The following is a 20,965-nucleotide window of genomic DNA, read 5'->3' on the forward strand; positions in this document are numbered from 1 at the left end:
ACATTGTAATGAACATGTAAAAATGAGAAACTAAGGCCAAACAATGGCATAAATTGTTAAAATTGCACTTTTTTTCTTAATAAATTTCATTTTGGTTATGGTTCATGTTTTTCCATATTTTTTTTAAAAGAGTTTGAAGATATAGAAATTTTGATAATATAATCTTACTTTTTTCACTCTAAAACATAGAAATTAGACACACAAATTTTGGAATTGATATTATTTATGTATTATTATATTATTATTTTAATGGTTCGGCCCACTTCAGGTCATATTGGGCTTTATGTGGCCCCTGAACTACCATGAGTTTGACACCCCTGATCTATGCACTTTGAACAGGAAAGGCAACAGTGGATGTTAGTGAGAGGTGGTTATGACATAAGAACATGTTTTAGTTACTCAAACTCTTGTACAAAAACTCAGCTGAGAGATAACACTGTATGAAGCCAGATGTTTGAGTTACATGGTCTGATCAAGCGGTGACACGTGGACACGTTTGGTGTTCGACAGTCTCTGTCATGTAATCAGAGTAACTTATATGCATGTATTATACATATTTGAGTGGGTGCACTACCAGTCAAAAGTTTGGACTCACCTTCTCATTTAAATAGTATGAGATGGATCGCAGATGACCGACAAGTGCTCAGCATCACTGGGAACTCCTTCAAGACTGTTGGAAAACATTTCAGGTGACTACCTCATGAAGCTCATTGAGAGAATGCCAAGAATGTGCAAAGCAGTAATAAAAGCAAAATGTGGCTATTTTGAAGAATCTAAAATATAAAACATGCTTTGAATTATGTCACATTTTTTTAACTACAGGGTGGGGAAGCAAAATTTACAATGAACATTTAGTTGTTTTTTCTCAGCAGGCACTGCGTCAATTGTTTTGAAACCAAACATATATTGATGTCATAATCATACCTAACACTATTATCCATACCTTTTCAGAAACTTTTGCCCATATGAGTAATCAGGAAAGCAAACGTCAAAGTGTGTGTGATTTGCTGAATGCACTCGTCACACCAAAGGAGATTTCAAAAATAGTTGGAGTGTCCATAAAGACAGTTTATAATGGAAAGAAGAGAATGACTATGAGCAAAACTATTACGAGAAAGTCTGGAAGATACTATTAAAGAAGAATGGGAGAAGTTGTCACCCGAATATTTGAGGAACACTTGCGCAAGTTTCAGGAAGCGTGTGAAGGCAGTTATTGAGAAAGGAGGAGGACACATAGAATAAAAACATTTTCTATTATGTCAATTTTCTTGTGGCAAATAAATTCTCATGACTTTCAATAAACTAATTGGTCATACACTGTCTTTCAATCCCTGCCTCAAAATATTGTAAATTTTGCTTCCCCACCCTGTACATAATTCCACATGTGTTCATTCATAGTTTCCATGCCTTCAGTGAGAATCTACAATGTAAATAGTCCTGAAAATAAAGAAAAACCAGTCCAAACTTTTGACTGGTAGTGTATTTATAAGCACTTTAACATTATGTATAACAAAATTTGGGGAGATAAAATTTTTAGGTGAAAAATGTCAAATTACTTCTTGGCACACATGGACTTAAAGCGGACAGCAATTCTTAAAGCTTTACGCAAACATTCAAAACATGCGGTCTCAACAGAAATTGATATCAAATAGGACAAAACCTTTTAGATATTATGTTCAACTATGCTGACAATAAATTTTGTGGTAAAATATTGAAAAGTCTCTGTTTTATTGACGTGAGAATGTGGTAACACGTGGACAGTAGGGATGTAACGATTACACTGGTCTACAAGGAAAATGCTTCCAGAATAAAAGTAATGAAATTTTACCACATGAGAGTCACTGATAAAGAAAAATCAAGTCAAAAATGCTGGTTGGCTGAACTTTCCGAGATACAGCCTTAGGTCAAAATGTGAAATTCAAGAATTAACGAGAGAATGGGTTTGACTCAAAAGGAATATTTGTCTCAGAGCTACAAGATCTACTTCAAAACACTGTCTGCACATTAGAATACATTCACTTTACAGGTTCTATTTAGTGGAAGATTTATAAAACTATTATATAAATGTACATAAACCAGTATATATGTGTAATAACACTTAATCATATACCTTGAAAACATCAGCAAACCGGCACTTTTGTCATTTATTTTCCAATTAATCTTATTAAAATACGGAACATTTAGCACATTTAATGTCTGAAGCAAATCCTTTCTAAAAAATTGTAGACCAGTGTTACCGGTATTACGATAAACCGCAGTAAAATTGCCAATGGTTAGTATTACCGTTTAAATTCTAATTATCATGATAACCGTGTTTGATTATCGCACTTTTCCGGAGAAAACACCTATGTAAAGATCTGCTTTTATGTCAAATATTTGAGTATAGTTTTAATTTATTACAATTTTAATTTTATATATCTAATATTTGGAACCAATATTCACTTTTAAAGTCTTTGAAAAAGTTCGGTTAAGTCTCTTTGTGCTATTTATGCAATAAATTATATACATTTTTCAAATCGGATTTTAAATATTTTTTGTGTTTTCTGTCCTTTTGTGTTGATATAGTAGGTTAAAGTGAAAAAAAAATAATAGACAGATGAGATAGATGAAGTTGTGCTGAAAAAAGAGATACCAAATATGGGTATAGTAAACATTTGTTTATACAGTATATAAAGGCAAAATCAGAAGTACTGAAAAACAGCCAAAATAGGCTCCGACCACTAAGGGTTAATATCTGAATGTTTTTGCCAAGAGAAGGGACATTGTGCCAATTATTTTATTTGTTTTTTGTTTTGTTTTGTTTTTTCAAAATACAACTTGGTTAAATTATTTCAGTGTGTATGTAAGCACTTTTTAAATATTTTGAGCACAATTTCAACAATACTGTGATAATAATAATAACCATGATAGGAAATTTTCATATCGTTACATCCCTAGTGGACAGGTTGCCATAGTAACACGTGGCTGATTCTTTACCCTTGTATGCATCACTCAAAATGTTGACTTATTCTTTAAAACAAGCCAAATATAATTACAGTGATTTATTTAATATATTTAATACTAACACAGTGTTATTTAAAACTTGTGGTGGTCCATACTGATAGGGGAGAATTACAAATAAAGAGTAATTACTCAGTAACAGTTCACATAGTCTTTTTAAATGTGACAGACTGAATACATTTCACAATTTTTAGATATAATTTTTAACGTCAAATTCGAGCCATATTTTTGTCTGAGGCATGGCTATGGTGTAAAAAGTGTAATCGATAAAACTGGTTGTAACTTTTTTTCTACAAGTAGTATTTTAAAAAGGATAACAGTTCCATAAAATAGAGATCTTTAGCTAAAAAATGAGCCCACTTGATAAATGATGTGTGCAAATGTACTTTTTCATGTTGATGTTCACTTTGGCTTAATTGGACTCTACAGTAAAATTCACTATGGGGATTAAGAATAACAAGGTGGACATGAGCTCTGGGAAACAGCCACCAGGAGTTTTTCACTCTTAGTTGTCTGTTGTCAATCATGTAATGTGTGTTTTTTATAGAGCAGGACAGCTTTTACCAACATCTTCAATCTCTTCTCATTGATTAGACTCCAGGTTGGCTGATGCTGACTCGGATTAGCTCTTAGAGAAGTTCACATATTTTTTCCACCCTGTACTGTGAATGTTTGCATGTTGTGTTCAATAAAAACATGAAAACATATAATTGTTTGTGAGATATCAGACTGTGTTTGTCTATTCTTGTGACTTAGAGATCAGATCATATTTTATGACCAATTTATGCAGAAATGTAGGTTGTTCCAAAGGGATTATTGACCACAAACTCTGTTGGAAACCACAAATAGAATATATCAAACATAAAATGTCCAAGGCTGTTGCGATTCTTTATAAAACTCGAGACTTGTTAAACAAAAAATGTTTGCATATATTGTATTGTTCACTTGTAATGCCATATACGGCATACCGTGTGGAAATATGGGGCAATGTGTATAAAACTAATATAGACCCGATAATTAAACTCCAAAAAAAAGCTATCAGTCATAAACAAAGCGGGTTATCTTCAATCAAGTAATCCACTTTTTGTAGAATCTGGTTTACTAAAATTTTTTGATATTGTACATTTAAAAACAATGGAATTTATGTTTCGTGCTAAAAGTAAAAATCTTCCTGTTTGTATTCAGAAAATTTTTAAGTTAAGAGAAGGAAATTATAATTTACGAGGGATGTTTGTGTTTGAAAAATGTAAAGTAAGAACAAACGTTAAATATCACTGTGTTTCTGTTACTGGTGTCAAATTATGGAACAAATTGAAGGATGAAGTGAAATTGTGTAGCTCACTGTCGAGTTTCAAAAAGGTTTTAATTTGTCAAGTTCTCAAGGGCTATGAAAGTAATATGATTTCAAAGTGACTTATAAAACCGAATGTAGAATAATTTCTGTTTAAGTTCTAATCTGCTGCAACTTCAGGTGTGGAGTTGGAGTAAGGATGGGAATAGGAGAAGCAGAAATAAGCCTCTGGCTTCAGCTTCTTCCTTTTTCAGTTACCAATTGTGTTAATTTTATGTTTGTTTGGTTTTTTGTTTGTTTGTTTTTTAATATGTATTATGTTTGTTTGTTTGTTTGTTTTTAATATGTGTTTTGTACTTAACTGAAATAAACATTCATTCATTCATTCATTCACATACTTTTTCTTTCAACTGTAAGTACACAAACAGAAGTGGAATTCTAATATCATCATTGCTAATTCTCTCCAAGCTGGTTATTTTCTTCATTTCAAATAAACTATTAAGCTAGTAAACTATTCTAATATATTCAAAGGATGTCTTTTTACATCAAATAGCAAAAATTCATCTGAGCATCTACTCTAAGACCTCCATGAATATAAGAGAAACCTTGAGGTCGACTCTATTTTTTGCTTCATTCTTCAGTGTCCTCGTCTATATCTGTCAGGTATTCTGTCTTGGTTTGTGAATTTCTTTTCAGACACTCAAGACTGTACACTCAGGGTGAAAAAATGTGAGTGAAATATTCTCTATCATTATAAAGAATTTTGCTTAAAAAAAAAAAAAAAAAAATCTAGGAAATGAGGATTTACAGTTGAAAAAAAATGATACAATCCTGGTTGGCGAATATTTTAAAGGTATATTATAAATATGAGTAACCCCCCCCCAACTATCCCCCCCATATCACACAACGTGTATGTGTAAATATTTTGTAAACTACCGCATTGAGGGGTTCTAGGTCCTGGACTTCATCACTGTCAACTCTGAGGGTGGGATGCAATGGGGGGGGAGGGGGTTAAAATCCACAACTGGACCCTAAGGGGCAGTATCCTGGTCCTCCAGCACAGATATTTGTTCTGTACTCATGCATGCTGTACCTCATTTGTCCAGCAATCACCGCCAAAGTGTTTGTGATTCTGGACATGGCAACGTGATTGTCAGGCTATTATATTCCAAAATTACTAATATCTCCCAAAATATTGGTCCTAGCAACTTGCAGTTTTTCCTAGTCTCTTCCTTGACCCAAAATACATAAGTATGCCAAACTACAGCAGACAACCCTTTCCAAATTTTGTGTGAGACCCGAGACACACACACACACAGAGTCCACTTTCCAGTTATAATATAAAGATATGTAAATAATATTTAAATCTAAATACCAGATTTATTTTTTTTTCTATTATATTTAATTTTTCAGTCATTTGTTTCTTCCACTTGTCTTTCTCTGCATTTCCTTGTTGTACGTAGCTGCTGTTAACTGCTAAATTCCCCCATGGCGGGATAAATAAATTCATATCTTATCTTATATGTCATTACATATATGCATAGGTTTATGTGCATCATATAATAAATCTGTAACTCTTATGAAAGAATGGGAAAAGTGAATGTATTCTAATGTGCAGACGGTGGTTTGAAGTATAACTGAGACAAACATTTAATATAATATCTTATGAATTCAAATATTTTCACATTTTGACACACTCTAACCAAGGAACACTTGGATGTAATTTTTTAATCAGTCAAATTTGGTAACATTTTGCTAGTCGACCAGTGCATCTCACAATCTTACAAAAGTTAGTATTTTCACATACAAAAAAACCAAAAAAAAAATCCATGATTTCCAAAGTCTTTCCAAAACTGTGGGAAACCTGATTTAAAGCAATATATATTTATATGTATTAAAGGGGAAAAAAAGCTATAATGATTTATAGGGATACACTGATATATTGGCTGGACATCAATAAGAGTGTTTTCATATTTATTAAAAAAATAAAAATAAAAAAAAAAAAAGGTTGTTAAAAGGGGAAAATTAAAAACTAATCAGGTAACATCAGGATCTCCTGTCGGCTGAAATGTCTCTAAATATTGGTGTCAACCAAAAAGTCTGCCATCTGAGCATCCAGCTCTCCTTTGATTGATAGGTACACTTGTAAAAAGTGAGATTTGGATGAAACTGTAAAACTTACATGTTTGTTGACAACGTGAGAATTTTATTTTTGTTTTGTGAGACACTTTATTGTGATTTCAGCATAAAGTAAAGTAACAGTCAAAGGTAGGGGTTAAAATTAGTTTTTATTATTTGATAGAGCAGAAAAAAAATTCAAAAAAAAAAAAAACAAATTGTCATAAATTGTTTTTGTTTTTTTTTTTTTCTTCTTCATTTGGGGACAACCCCAAAGAAACGGAATGGTGATATTGTTGCCAAACAGCAGCAGCAGCAGGCAGTAGTCAGGACAGCACAGGGTTACACTTAGCAGGGCACAGAATGACGGGCTCGTTCCAGACTGCTTATATTGAATCCACAAGATGCGAGTTTGCTACCTTCTGCCTGTCAGGAATGTACAGACAACCTGGAATAACGTCAGTGCTACTTGGAGACAGAAATACAAACCTTCAATGATCATTCATTCATCTAAATTTTGTATGCTGGTACGTCTATCTGCAATGTACACACTGCATGTTGCACCCTCCTAAATGAAACCCAGGTGTACAGTGAGATCTCAGCACTTCAACTGATGCCCAGTTACCAAATGCATCTTTTAGTTATGGAACATTGAGCTAACAACTGGATCAACAAGGACACACATCCTTACAACGTTGCATTAAGTTATGACTGAAGTGAACAGGGCTGCAGGACTCTGTTTTTCTATTAACACACAGATGTGATAATCGACACGAGTTCAGTGTAAGACAAATGAACACATGAACTGGGGCGGTCGGCTTGTTTTGACATTTTTGTTTGCATTATCAAGTATATTGCTTGCAGAAAAATCCCAATTTCAAACTACGCACGAACATGTTTAAAATATCTTTTTCACTAGTTTAATTCAACACATCAATATTGTAAGATTTTAAATGGGTTAAAGAGACACTTGTCCGCCCCAGTAACTGAAATTAAAGAACACCATGTAGTTGTTTAATGTGAAAAGTCCATGAGCGATGGGAACGTCCCTGTTTTATGTAGGACATGTACTTTACTAGCTTATCCTGTGCTGCTGCAACCTGATAAAAATGCACTATAGCTCATGTGAAAGGCATAGTTAGCTCAATTCAAGGACCCGACATAAATCATACACACCTTAATGTTAAAGACTAAGAAATTCACGTCATGTGTTGCTATAGGGGTTTTTGCATAACTACATTCTGAAAGCTGTCCAGCTTCTCTCAGACCAATTTGTAGGGTGTTTGGGAGCCACTGGACACACAAGAAAAACAAATCATTTTAAGTGGAGATCCTTTCAAACTTAGGGCATAAGCGTATATCTTTACTAACATGACCCTATAAATAAACCCAGAGACAAGTTTGTCTATAGAAGAAAAATAATGCACCACAACCTATGACTAAAAGCAAAACAAATGTCAAAAATATGACATTCCTTACACCCCCTCAGTTTAGCATGAATTCATGTTTATATCCAGAGAGGGTTCAAATAAACTAGAAACCTTCTAGCAGAAGGGATTCCATTTGGGCTCCACTAGTTCTTTGGAAGGTTTTAACAATATTCATTAAGAATAAGTCCTCCAAACATATGCTCCATCTTTTTACATTACTCAGTGAAACCTTAATCTTTATTCTTCCTCTTTATCTTAGAAAAAACAAAGTATTTAAAAGTAGGCCACAACTTGGAACCCAGCAGATGTAAAACCACCTCAACAGTAACATTAGCCTGCAAATTCAGACCTCGACGAGATGCCGCTTCCAAAGTATCAGGGAGCACAATATTCCAAACACAGTATATGACTTACAGAAGAAGAGACAAAATCCTAACATTCAGCCATACAAAATAATCCAACACACGTCCACTTCTCTACTAAACATGATGTAGGTTCAAGAGAAGAGGCAGTCTGTGTGCAGATAGAGATCTTTTTTTTTTTTTTTTTTTTTTTAACAGTTCTTTTCATTTTATTCATTTTTGCAAAGCTGAAGCAGTTATTTTTGTGGATGGTCCTCAAAGCTCAACCACAATCCCTGTGATGAGGTCTTCAGTAAAGTTCAGTTCGATCAGGTCTAAGTCTGACTGGCTCAGACTCGGGGGGGCTGGACGTAAGGCGAATATTTATTGTGTATAATAGTGAGCTTGTTTTCTTTGCCTGCCTAATCCAGAGGCAGGGGAGATCAGGGACCTTACGGCATCTTCCTCTTGGAAGGTTCAACCGATATACACTGATGAGGCAACGCCGCAGGAGAAATTAGCAAAATTTGTCACGCCCATGTCAGCCCCAAACAGTAAATTTCATGACATAATCCTCATATCCCATAAACTCCAGTTGTGGAAGCACAACATTCATTTGGGATAAAAAGTAAGGAAGATAGTAGCAGAAAGATCTTGAGAAAAGGGTGGAGGAACACCTCTATCCCACAAAAAACAAGGCGGTTTCTCCCCTGCATCATGCCAGGACAGTGTCCACTGTTAGATCGATAATGAGAATGGCTGTTATTGACGTTAAGAGGGGTCACTATTAAGGTTGGAGTAGGGAATAAGATTGCATTATTTCCATGTGTTGGCTGCCTGGGAGATGGAACGGGAGGGAATCATGTCCAGCAGGTACTCGCGTTGACGCTCAACAGCAGAGGAGGTTTTATGGGCAGACAAGCTGGGATTCACATAGGCCATAGTTACACCTGTAAAAACACAAGACACCACCAGTAAATGAACTGGTATCATTGACAAACAGCTGCAACATTTATATGGATTTGTTTCATTACAAGGCACTTGTTTATTAAATTACAAAGAAAGAAGGGATGAGAAAAAAAAGATATGTAGTTTTATATAAGGTCACACAGAAGTAAAGAAAAACTAAGGACCATAGAGCTACTCCCAAAAGCCCAAGGGAACGAAGAACAAAGAAGGAGTGACAGTGTCAGACAGGAATCCAAAATCAAGAACAGGTTGAGTACGTTCCCGGTCTAACTTCGTCCTGCGTTTATCTACCTGTATTGCCACCGCTCTGCTTCCTCCATGCAGCCACGTTGCCCTGGTTACTGCTGCCGGCGCTGACCTTTGCCCCCTGCTGCAGTGCGCGTGCTGCAGCATGCTTACCTGCCCTGCTGCCCAGCGCCGCCGCTGTCACAGCATTCTGCAGCTGAGAGGAGGAGGTGAATGAGTGGGCCATGCCATGAGAGGTCACTGCAGACTGGAGGCTATGTGCCATCTGACTCTGCAGAGGAATTGACAGAGACCAGTGTTAATTAACAGGCACAAATTTAATCGGACACACAATTTAAGAAAAGGAAAAAAAACAAACAAAAAAAAAAACATATGCACCTCGGTGCAAGTTCTTTTGATTTCTTCCAGCGTCTCTAGGGAAACTTTCAGACTTTACTTTGATATTTAGATTTTTATTAATGTAGGTGGTATAAATACTTTTACAATGCTTTTATTTCATTTTTTATTTGGAAGTTCATATTTAGCTCTCAATAAGTTCATAATCCAGAGTGTAGCACTAAATAATAACAGTCACCTTCTCTGGGACAAACATGTCCTGATTTACACTGAAGCATATCACCCTCACAGCAAAAACTACCATTTAGTAAAAGCATTGAAACAGTCTGAAAATTAATGTATACTTGATAGTAATGATCAGGTCACATGTTGGATAAGAGATTTAACTCGGGGCGTGGAAAATAATATTTCTACAAAATATTTTAACCCAGTGTAATGTAATACAACAAGCGGGAGGTTTTTAAAAGTCACTGCACAAAAAACAAAAATGCATAAAAATCAGTGTTGTTGACATATGCCGACATATATGAAGATACATGAAGATCGTTAAACAATTTAACTTCTTGAAAAATGAAATTAATATACATCATATGCATAGTTTTATGACAAGTATTTCTGCACTGTAAAAAAACATAAAAACATCAAAAGAACCTTTAATTTTTTTAAAGTGAGGAACGAGGGTTTATCATGAACTGGCGTAAGTCCACACTCACCTGTTTAATGGTGGAGTGATGGCCACCCACAGTTCTATGTTGCATGGCTCTAGCCTGCTTGTACTGCTGGGACGCCAGCACATCACTTTTGGACAGCGAGGGAGAGGAAGAAGAGGACGAGCTGGCTTTAGAGACAGACGAGGCAGAAGAGGAAGATGAAGAGGAGGCTGCCTGCTGCAGGATGCGCTGTTCGATCTCCTGCTCCTGTTGAAGCGCCTTGACAAACGCTGCTTTCAGCCGACTGGTGTGCTCCGCCTTCAGGGCCTTCTTCTGATTGGACGACATGCAGTGGTCACAGAGAACAGTGCCAGACTTCTCCTTCCTCCAGCGGGAGGTAAAGTCCGTCTTACACTGTGCACAGGTGTATGGCTCTTTGGGAATGGAGCTGGACATCGCAGCAGCTGGACCTAAATTTCCTGCAAAACAATAAAATGAATTTTCGTCAGCTCAGATAGATCCCGTATACAACTATACGTCGACTACTGCACAACAATAGAGTGAGAAGATATACCCACCCCGCCCATGCATCTCCAGAAGTTTTTGGACCACCTCCTCCAAGCCTAACAAGTAGATGAACTCATTATTGGCCGCTGAAGGCAGGAAGTTGAACTCGGGGGCAGGGGGTTTGGGTGGAGGGATCTCCAGCAGCGTCTTCTCCAACTGCTTACGAAGTGCAAGCTTAGCTGCCGCTTGCCGGCTGGCCGGGGAGTCATTGAGAGAGTTGGGTGACACTGAGGAGCCCTTTAGGCTGGTGGGAGAGGCCTGCACCAAAAAAAAAAAAATACACTTAACATCTGCCTGGCCTGCATCCTGAAAACAAAAGATGCCAACACGGTTGGAGTGTGAATTTGCATATTGCGTCCTCACCTGAGGGATGTTGACCATGACATTACTGTTAGCTACATTTGCCACTCTGATGAGTCCTTGCTGAATGATCCTCTGGCCCTGGACCTGGACATTGGGCACAGAGGCCCTGGGAGCCAGCAGGAGAGGAGGAGGGCCTGAGCCGCCGTGCTGCTGCTGTTGCTGACGTATACTGGCCATGTGCTGTGGAGTCACTGTGATGGGCTGAAAGTAGAACACATGCATAAATGACCATGGCAGAGGTCAAAGGCACAAAGGTAGAGGATGGGAAAACAAAGTGGGAAAGTGTAATAAAGTGACATGTGAAAGACATGTCAATACTTATGACTGTCAGGCTGAAAAACACCTGCAAATTTTCTGGAAAAAAAAAAAAGTACTTTGCAGCAGAGGCGATTTCTCACAGACTGCAAGGGAAGCTCAGCTTTCCCTAAAATTATGAAAATTAAATCGTCAAATATGTATGGTTGTGTTGACATTTCATTGACTACAAATGTGTTAGAACACGTTCATCTCACAGACGAGTTCGTTCAGAATCAGCTTTATCACAAATCAGTGGACTCGATGTTCACTTCTCATACATTCCCGTTGCGCTGTTTTCTCATATGATCTCTGCTCAGTGCATTTGCCCGTAGACGTTCAGTGTCCATGCACTTCAGTGGGACAGAATGGAACAGTTTTTTCATTGCCTCAAAACTGGACGGTAATTGGATAAATGCCACGATGCTGTTCTGCTCCCGGATGCTCGGTGGTTCTGGGGGTGAATGGAGCTGTGGGCGGAGCTCGGCCAGGCTGGACGCCGGGCTTCCATGTGCTGATTGGAGGATCAGTCGAAAGGCTGAATCCCATTTGACTGACAGCTATTTTGAGATCTACCTCTTCACTTGACAGAGTTCAGTTTAATACCGTCGCGCATTCTGTTGTGAAATGGAGAGAGAAACCACTACGAAATTACTTGTTCATTTCTTGAACTGTAAATAAAACGCACTCATTGTACTTCCTTGTTTCAATTTAACATAATTTCAACATTTTCTTGTTTAGTTGGTACGATAAGGTCACTAACCATTTTCTTAAAAAGGAACGGAGGGCCAATCTTATGTTTAAATAACCTGACTTTTTTTTTTTTTTTTTTAAGTAAGCCGACAATGAGCTTCCCCTCTCTGAAAGACGAGCAGCCACCTCTGATTTGCAGGTACTGGTAAGATGAATTCAAGACCTTTTGAGATCACTACAATCCAGTCTAAACTAATCACACTTGGATTAAGCTTTGGCGATGGTCCTGATATGACTACAAAAAAAACACTGGATGACAGCTGGTGTTTACTGGTGGATTTCTATGGCTGTTTAGTGTTTTGCTGACTTTCCATGTGACTCTTCATACAGCCTTATACTGATAGGAAGCTACATGATAGACTGTGGTGTAGAGAAGGGGTGAGATTAAATAAATTATACTTCCGTCCTTTTCAAACATGTAATGAAGCCATATACTGTTTTAATGTATATCAGGGTTCCTACAGGTTTCTACAAGTTAAATTTAAGACTTTTTAAGACCCCGCGGGAACCCTGGTATATGTATAAGTTTCTCATGTTTTCTTGTAACTTGTTTTAAATCTAAGGGCGAAGACACACCAGCCCAACTGCCAATCGCTACCAGAAAAGGTAGCCCGACTTATCAGTCGGCTCTCGTCTCCCCAACACAGTCAAAAAAGTGTGAAGAACACACCAAATTGATTACCGATGTGAGCGTACGCTCTGCGCTTACGTGAGACGTAAAACCGGACATGAGAGAACATCTCTCTAAATCAAAACACAGAGTTCACTGTCATCAGTCATTGTTGTCAGCAGAGAGTTTTGAGGAATCCAGAAGGGTTGTTGTTGTGCTCATTGAACAGATGGCTAGTAATAAGAAGATACTGGTGTTGTCAGCTCTAGGGCTTCTTCTTGTGGAAAAAGAAAGATGTCACAGGTGAAAACTACAGAGAAATCGCACTATGCTAACAATGCAAACAGTGCTCACTTCATGGAATAAATCAAGTCCATAGGCAACACTGACTGGCACTCATTCAGATACAATACAAGCAGTTAATGGCCTATTACAGGAGGCAATAATAGTGTGAAGTACCTTGGCATAGCTGTATTCACATGGAAACTGCTCGTTCACTGATTCACTAGTCAAGGGCTATCCCTCTACCAATCAGATTGGTCCGACTGAACGACGGGTAGTGGTCGATTACACATGTTGAATCGGCCAAAAAGAATGGCGATGGCGTTAACAACTGCCGATTGCACAGAACACACCAAGCAGACTCATGTCACCAACATTGCCAGACTGCCTGACGACGTCTGACCGCGGAAAATCAGGTTGGTGTGTCTTCACTTTAAGGACTATCGTAGGATTATTTTGTTTGTTTTGTTGCATATTCAAAATAAACTGAACTGAACTCCAATTCCTTTAAAACAGGGGTCACCAGCCCTGGTCCTTGAAAGCTACTATCCTGCATGTTTTAGATGTATCCCTCTTCCAACACACCCGATTCAAATGATAAGCCTACCACCAAGCTCTGCAGAAGCCTGATAGTGACCCGTCAGGTGTGCTGGAAGAGGGAAACATCTAAACATGCAGGATAGTAGATCTCGAGGACCAGACTTTGTGACCCTTGCTTTAAACTAAAGTCCTTAATTTGGACAGTTTCACACACCACAGCAGTCTTCAAACAAGCTCTAAATCTAATCACAATTTTACAACCAGTCAAAGTTGTATTTAAGATGTTTAAGACCAAAAATGTATTTGTTAAATGTTGAACTCTTAAAGACCTTCAGAGTGGTGCAACAACACATTAAAAAAAAAAAAAAAAACTGACCTGGGCTCCTCTGACCAGCGGTGGCATCACAATCTGAGAGTTGTGTTTGGACGGGACGTGCTGCCACCCGAACAAAGGAGGAGGGATCACCGTGCCTGAGCTACGACCTGTCACCTGTAGGCATCACGACAATATTACGAACTTTCTCACGTCTGCTGGAAAACCAGCCAAATTCTCTACAACAATTAGAACACTTTTAAACAACTATAAATTAGGGGTGTAACAGTACACTCATTGTACCAAACTTTTTCGGTTTGGGGCCTCGATACATACAGTACCTGAATGAATACATGCAGCCTATGTGAGACGCAAACACTCGGGAAAGTCGGGTGGCCGCAAGAGGAACCATTGCAGGGTTTCCCATCCATCCATCTCTCTCTCTCTCTCCTCTCTCTCTCTCTTCTCTCTCTCTCTCTCTCTCTCTCTCCTATATATATATATATATATATATATATATATATATATATATATATATATATAATACACATAATATCATATAATATATATTATTCAGCAGCAGCAAATTCTCAGCGCCACTGCAGAAAAACCCAACACATGACAGAGTATAACAGAAGCCCAGAAGCCGGGTCAGACATTCGAAGCATGTTAAGTTTCACTTTCAGTTTTCGGTATGTTGCACCTTTGTGGCACAAAAGAGTCCATGGGTTCCTTTATAGCAAAAAGATTTTTATTTTTTAAGTCAAGTTGGCAAAATCAAGTGAACCTGCTCCTCTTCTGCTTCACCGTATCTCTGCTATGGTGTTCCTGTGAGGTCATGTTCACAGCAGGTCATGGAATACTATGAGGCGTTCAAAAACACTTAGTAAATTACAGTGTTTGCCATAAACGAACACTGAACATTCAAAAATACATAACATGTGGGGTGCCTATTAATGCACAAATGACGGAACAATATTTTGTAGAAATATTCTGTGTTCCACAGGTAGTTATGGAGCACACCCCCCTATACCCTCCCCCCCTTCACGAAATTCGAAATCGAAATTATTCTGTACTGTTACAGCCCTAATATAAATCCTTAACATACACAAAATAAAGTTTCTTCAGTACGAGTTAGGTGAAATAGCACAGATACCTGAAGGGTTCCTTTGCTTGATGTAATACTACCACGCACCAGAGGAGGAGGAGTTGCCAACAGAGCAGTTGTCTAGAAATCAGCAGTGATTATAATGAGTAAGGTACTGGTACATAGGTACTGTTTACACAGTAAAATGTAATCATGCATTCAATAATGAAATATAAAGTTTAAAATAAAATTGCTTTTCTGTTGCATTTATCACCTACAACAAACCCTTTTTTTACCTTCTGCACTGTGCTCTCCTTCTGGATCTGGCTCTGTCGTAGTTTCTTAAGCAGCACCAGCTTAGCCTCTTGCAGTCTGAGTTCCTCCTTCAGCTGTTTGATAATGCGCTCCCTCTCCTGTGGGGAGCTCTTCTGTACATGAAAAAAAAAACTAGGTTGAGAGTGGAATGGTTATGTGTACCTAATTATCTGATCAAATACCTTGGGTAACACTGGTCAGCATAATTCAAAGTAAGATCATTAGTAATTACTCCAAACATTTGTCTTTAAATTCACTTTTCTGTCAGTTCTGTGTAGGAGTGTGAGGATTCGGCTCTCCACTAAGCAGCATCCTCAGTTCATGAGTGAAAACTGTCATTTGCTGAGAGGACAAGTTAAGAGTATGATGTGAACAAAATAAAAATTTGATCCCTACCATTAGTTTATCTGTATCAGTCTCGTGAAGCAGTGGCCATTCATGAGAGGACTGGATGGTTCATTGTCTGATAACACGATCCGTCATCTGGCGATGGTGGCTGGCGCTCTCTTTTAATATCACGTAGGGACCAAACATGAAGGCAGATTACATTACTACCGAGTGGATTTTCCTTAGAAAATCCCGTTTCACTCCATTCTATTGCACTCTTGAGAGAGCACCATTAGGCTCAACCGCACCATAAATGTAGTTTGGCTTTATAACCAGTAGATGCAGTACCTTATTATGATAGTCTCAGTGTTGTACTGTGATGTGTACTGGGACAACACAAGAGACAAGAACCAAGAGTCAATAATGGAGTATGGCGGCAGAGAAGATCGTAACCAGCCTGCATCCCCGGCAAAAGGAAACAGACATAGAGTCCTGGTCCTGCACCTTTTCAACACACACCATCAAAATTACAAATAATATGCAAACCAAGGCTAAATTAACTCATTTTTTTCGTTTTTTCAGAAGGAAGTGATCTTTGATAAGGTGCTGAGTGGCTTTTCCCAGGTATTAACCAGAACAACGACGACTAGTGGCCTGGCCGTACATATGCATCAATACGGGAGGGGTGTGAGATAAAGGTAAGGAGGGTTGTAATTCTACAGCACTTGGACCATGATGGGAGAATAAATCTGCCTCTGTCCCAGTGGGGATCCTTTTAGTTGCTTAGAGCTTTGAGGTGAGGATAACTGTTGAAGATGTGGTTTAAAGCCTATATGCTGTGATATAAGAACAGTACATAAGAGGGGACGTTTGCACACATGCACTGGAGTTACATAATTGTTCAAGCTCTGTCGAGCGAGAGGCTTCAGGGCTTCAAGCTTAGGCCCAGTTTACCACCCAGACAGGCCCTCACCCCTCCCCTACCTCTGTGGCGAGGCCTATGGCCTAGCCGAGATCGGCACAGCCTGGGCCTCGGCTCTGCCCTCCCTCCCAGCTGCCGATACCAGAGTCACAAGCTGAGCAGAGCGGAGGTCCGCTGGAGACACTGGAGAGGGTGACAGTGAGGGGGAGGGGAATACATGGCCACGAGCCAACCTATTGTGTACACTCTCTCACTCAGTCACTCACTCACTTCTTCACACACCCCTCCCCCATCCTCACTTACTTGTTCATCTTTTATACTCCAACTCACTGACTCACTTCTTCACACTTTTTCTTCCCGTTTGCACACTCCTGTCTTTCTTTCACTTTGTTGGTCTTGTTACTACACTCCTAAACAGACCGTACAGGCCAAGTTCAACAAGGTCAACTTCACTCAAATACAGCCACGTCACTTGTTATGAGATGAAAAGTTTAACAGACTAAGCAATTATACCCCAAACAAAGAGAATGAGTATTTACTGTCCCTTAAAACAGGTGCCAAGAACACAGTAAATCCTTTTAATTTGCTATAACACTGCTTCCAAGAAGAAGCCTTATGCGTTTCTATTGAAATCCACTAAAAAAGCAGTTAAATGCAAACACACCTATAACACTGTAATTAGAATAAAACCACTTTCCTGAAACACAGCTGAAGCCTAATGGGGCCTGAAGGGGCTGCACTTTTCATGCCTTGTTCTGTTTACATTCCATACATATACGATAAATTATATCAGACATGAGAAGCATTAAAACTTCTCTCACAAAGAGCATCTGCCTCTATGGGAAAATTACATGAACAACCGTATGGTGGTTGCTACTGCTTAATTGAGAAGAGCTTACACAAGCATCACAACACACCGGCTTTGTTATGTAAGGTCCAGTGTTTCAGCATGCCTCTCCTTCCCCGATCACAGCTTCACACTGACCCCACTCCAGTGCTGCTGAATCAGTCATTATTAGCAGTTGGATTCTCCATTCAAAATGCTGTGCAAGGTGAAGCTATGCATGGTAACTCTACATATATGAGACCCCTGTGCTATTCAAAAGCAACAGGCTTGACAGAGATGTGGCCAAATATTAACATTTTAAAATAAATCTACAAAGCATTATGGAGCATGAAGAAGACTGAAGGACAGAGGGGAACAGTACTGCTCAGTGACACCAAGAGGCTGCACCAACTTTCAATTTGTCTTCATACACTTTGGCTTACATTACACTGTATATATGGTTATACAAAGTCTGCTTACGCAGATTAGGTCCTTCATATACAACCATGAGGTAATCATCTTATAGTGACTAAGTGCAGAAACACGCGGTGAGGGTTAAACAGAGGCCAAAGGTGATACATCAGAGTCAACACACCTTCAAGCTGTATCTGTCTCTTTTCCATTTTAACTAGCATCAGTGTGTTTTTCTCTCTCTCTACCAAACACATCACATGACATCAGGCATTTCTGTGCGTGGTCATGTGACACACCCACCAATCCTCCTGGCCCCTCCTTTCTCCAACTGCTCCTTCCAATGTAGAAACCATGGCAACGGCCAGTTGGAACCAGTTTGTGACACATAGCCTTCATTTTGTGTGAAGTGTGAGGCAGAGTTCAGGTGCTGCTGTGGGAGAAAATGGAGCCTAGGCCTCAGGAGCCTCAAACTTTTCAAAATGGGGGCAGGCAGTCGACAACCACATAGCGACTTCCTGTACAAGTCCTGTCAGACCACTTGCTAGGGCAAAGTTAAAAAGGAACCTGAAAATCAAATTGACATCTGTTCGCACAAACACATGCACTGCGTACACAGGCAAAAACAAAATCCAAGACCAACCTAATATAGAAATAGAAGAGTCATACATAGAAGTACTTCATTTGTCAAATCTCACTTCATCATACTCCTACCATCACTCATGGTTTCACATTGAGTACAATCAAACGTGGCAGAAAGGAGTCTTTGCATCATTTGCCCTCAGACACAAACTCATTAGTAAACCAATACATTTTGTCTGAGTGTGCAATAAAGACAGCAATACAACTGTTGAAAGTCTTGTTTGACTTTTCCCCCCAAAAAATGATAGTGTAATGTCAAGTGAACATTTTCCTGACATGTCTCACCTCTTGGATGTACTCATGTCAACAGGCTCATCTCCAGTCTGTACTTCCACTTTGATGGTGGCCTTCACTTCCCCTGCCTTTAGGATGCTCGCTGCTACTTTTGCAGCCTGCTCATTCTTCAGTTTGACACCCTCATCTCCAGATCCCACTAGTGCTAGTGGGTCCCCATCTGCATCGCCCTTCTCTACTTTAACCCGTTTATTGTCCATGTCCTCTGGGGGCCCTGCAGGAGTTGCATGGTCCCTCTCCAGAGCTCGCTTCTGGCTGCGTGTTTGACGCACTGCCTCCTCTGACATGGCTGCTCTCACCCTGGAGAAAGAAGATAAGAAAGCAGTTAAGGAAACAGTGTAAATGCATTGTGTTTTTATTAAATGTAACAAACACACAAGTGACAAAAAAGTACTTGTTGTACCAGAATAAATTTTTTAATGATTTACTTATACAGCACACTTAATGATGCTTTATGAACCTCCTCTACTCTACCGCTGTGAAATAGCTCTGTGTTTTACATGTCTTATCACATCCCAATACTGCAGGGTTGTATCGGTGCACTCATTTGTACTGAGCCGTTTGGTTCGGGCCATCAATACAATATGGAGGTGTATTAAACGAATAGATGTAGCCTATGTGAAGAACGCAAACACTCGCCTTAAATTTCTACATGAACCTTGAAGCAGAACACACACATTATGAGCAGGGTGGCCACAAGCGGAACCCATGTACAGTATTTGATATCCTAGATGGACATCTACGCAGTACACACACCATACACATGCTGAACGTGAACCGATATGGCAGCTCAGAGCAGCATCTGATGTACAAAGCCAGAGTTGGAAGACCCTCCGATTTAGGAGCATTTCAGATTCCCTGTCAGTTATGTCAATGGAGAGAGACAAGTCAACAAAACAAAAGCGGTGTGCCGGCATTGTTTCGTGAAGATCGGTTATATTTACAGGTTTTTATTTAACGAAACTGGTCTCCTTCACTGTACTGAAAACGTATCGAAAATGTATTGACCCCTGTACCGAAAATGTACCGAAATGTTGCGGTACCATTACTACAATACTGCCTTTCTTTCTGCCAATTTATGGTATTAACAACGAACAATAAAAATTATGCTATGGCCAGTTCTTTATTTACATTTTTATGATAAATAAAATCTTGTTTGACAGTGCGCAGTGTTCATTATCATTTATTCACCTTTTTTCACCATATTTACTGTTTCATTTAAGTTTTGAGAAAGGAAATGTATAAATTTTATCTTATATTTGAGGAATGACAAAGACATTCTGTTCAATCCAAACTTCATCAAGTCTGTAACTTGTCTGCCACAGGGACCATCTATTGCAGGAAGTACAGAAACCAGTAACTATGGAGATTTCGTTTCAACAGGTATTTTTTGGTTTTTCATACTCCATTAATAAATGCAGTGAAGACAGGAAAGGTAGGAGAGACAGAGGGGATGACGAAGGGCACAGGGCCGAGGCTGGATTAGAACCAGGACCGCTGTGGTATGTGGTACGAGTCCTACCAGGTGAACCACCAGGGAACCCAAATAGACAGTTTAACAGGACCACAGCTGAGCCAGATTTATTCTAAAACAATGTTATCAACATTAGATGATACAAAACTTGATGACTGAATGCATATTTTAAACTTCATGCTTTTATGGAAAATTGTCGTAAAGTTTGACTATTATGACACTTTGTTTTGCAGCCCTGTTGGCGAAAAGTGACAGTGTTCCTGCTGTGTACCCTGAGGTGTACGAGAGTCTCATGTCCTACTGCCAGTGCCCCAGATGCTGACCCAAATTCCACTCAGTACAGTAACAGCAGAGGATGAAGAGACCCACATAGCTTTCTGGAAAAACCTATTACGCAGCAGAAAAATAGCACCTACACTGTGCAACATTCACATTAGCACCCTAATGTAGGCCATGTTCCCACTGTGAAACACACATTTGTGGCTTCTCTATATTAAAAGACTTGAAAATACAGGACAAACATACAGTAAAAACATGGACGTTGCATTAAAACTGTATAAGGAT

General features: G+C 39.0%; 1 protein-coding gene across 1 annotated transcript in view; it reads right to left on the bottom strand.

The window, feature by feature from the left end:
• Positions 1-8,362: 8,362 nt before the first annotated feature.
• gatad2ab (GATA zinc finger domain containing 2Ab) overlaps positions 8,363-20,965 on the bottom strand; it is a 30,189-nt gene continuing 17,586 nt past the window's right edge. Inside the window, 12 exon segments of the mRNA XM_030132896.1 lie at positions 8,363-9,130; positions 9,441-9,666; positions 10,445-10,860; positions 10,960-11,206; positions 11,312-11,512; positions 14,167-14,280; positions 15,260-15,331; positions 15,487-15,618; positions 15,902-15,934; positions 15,937-15,983; positions 15,986-16,024; positions 18,920-19,227. Of these exon segments, the coding sequence (XP_029988756.1) occupies positions 8,997-9,130; positions 9,441-9,666; positions 10,445-10,860; positions 10,960-11,206; positions 11,312-11,512; positions 14,167-14,280; positions 15,260-15,331; positions 15,487-15,618; positions 15,902-15,934; positions 15,937-15,983; positions 15,986-16,024; positions 18,920-19,214 (1,956 nt within the window). The 5' untranslated portion in view covers positions 19,215-19,227 and the 3' untranslated portion in view covers positions 8,363-8,996.

Source organism: Sphaeramia orbicularis, chromosome 4 (assembly GCF_902148855.1).
Source record: "Sphaeramia orbicularis chromosome 4, fSphaOr1.1, whole genome shotgun sequence".
In the NCBI taxonomy this organism is placed as follows: Eukaryota; Metazoa; Chordata; class Actinopteri; order Kurtiformes; family Apogonidae; genus Sphaeramia; species Sphaeramia orbicularis.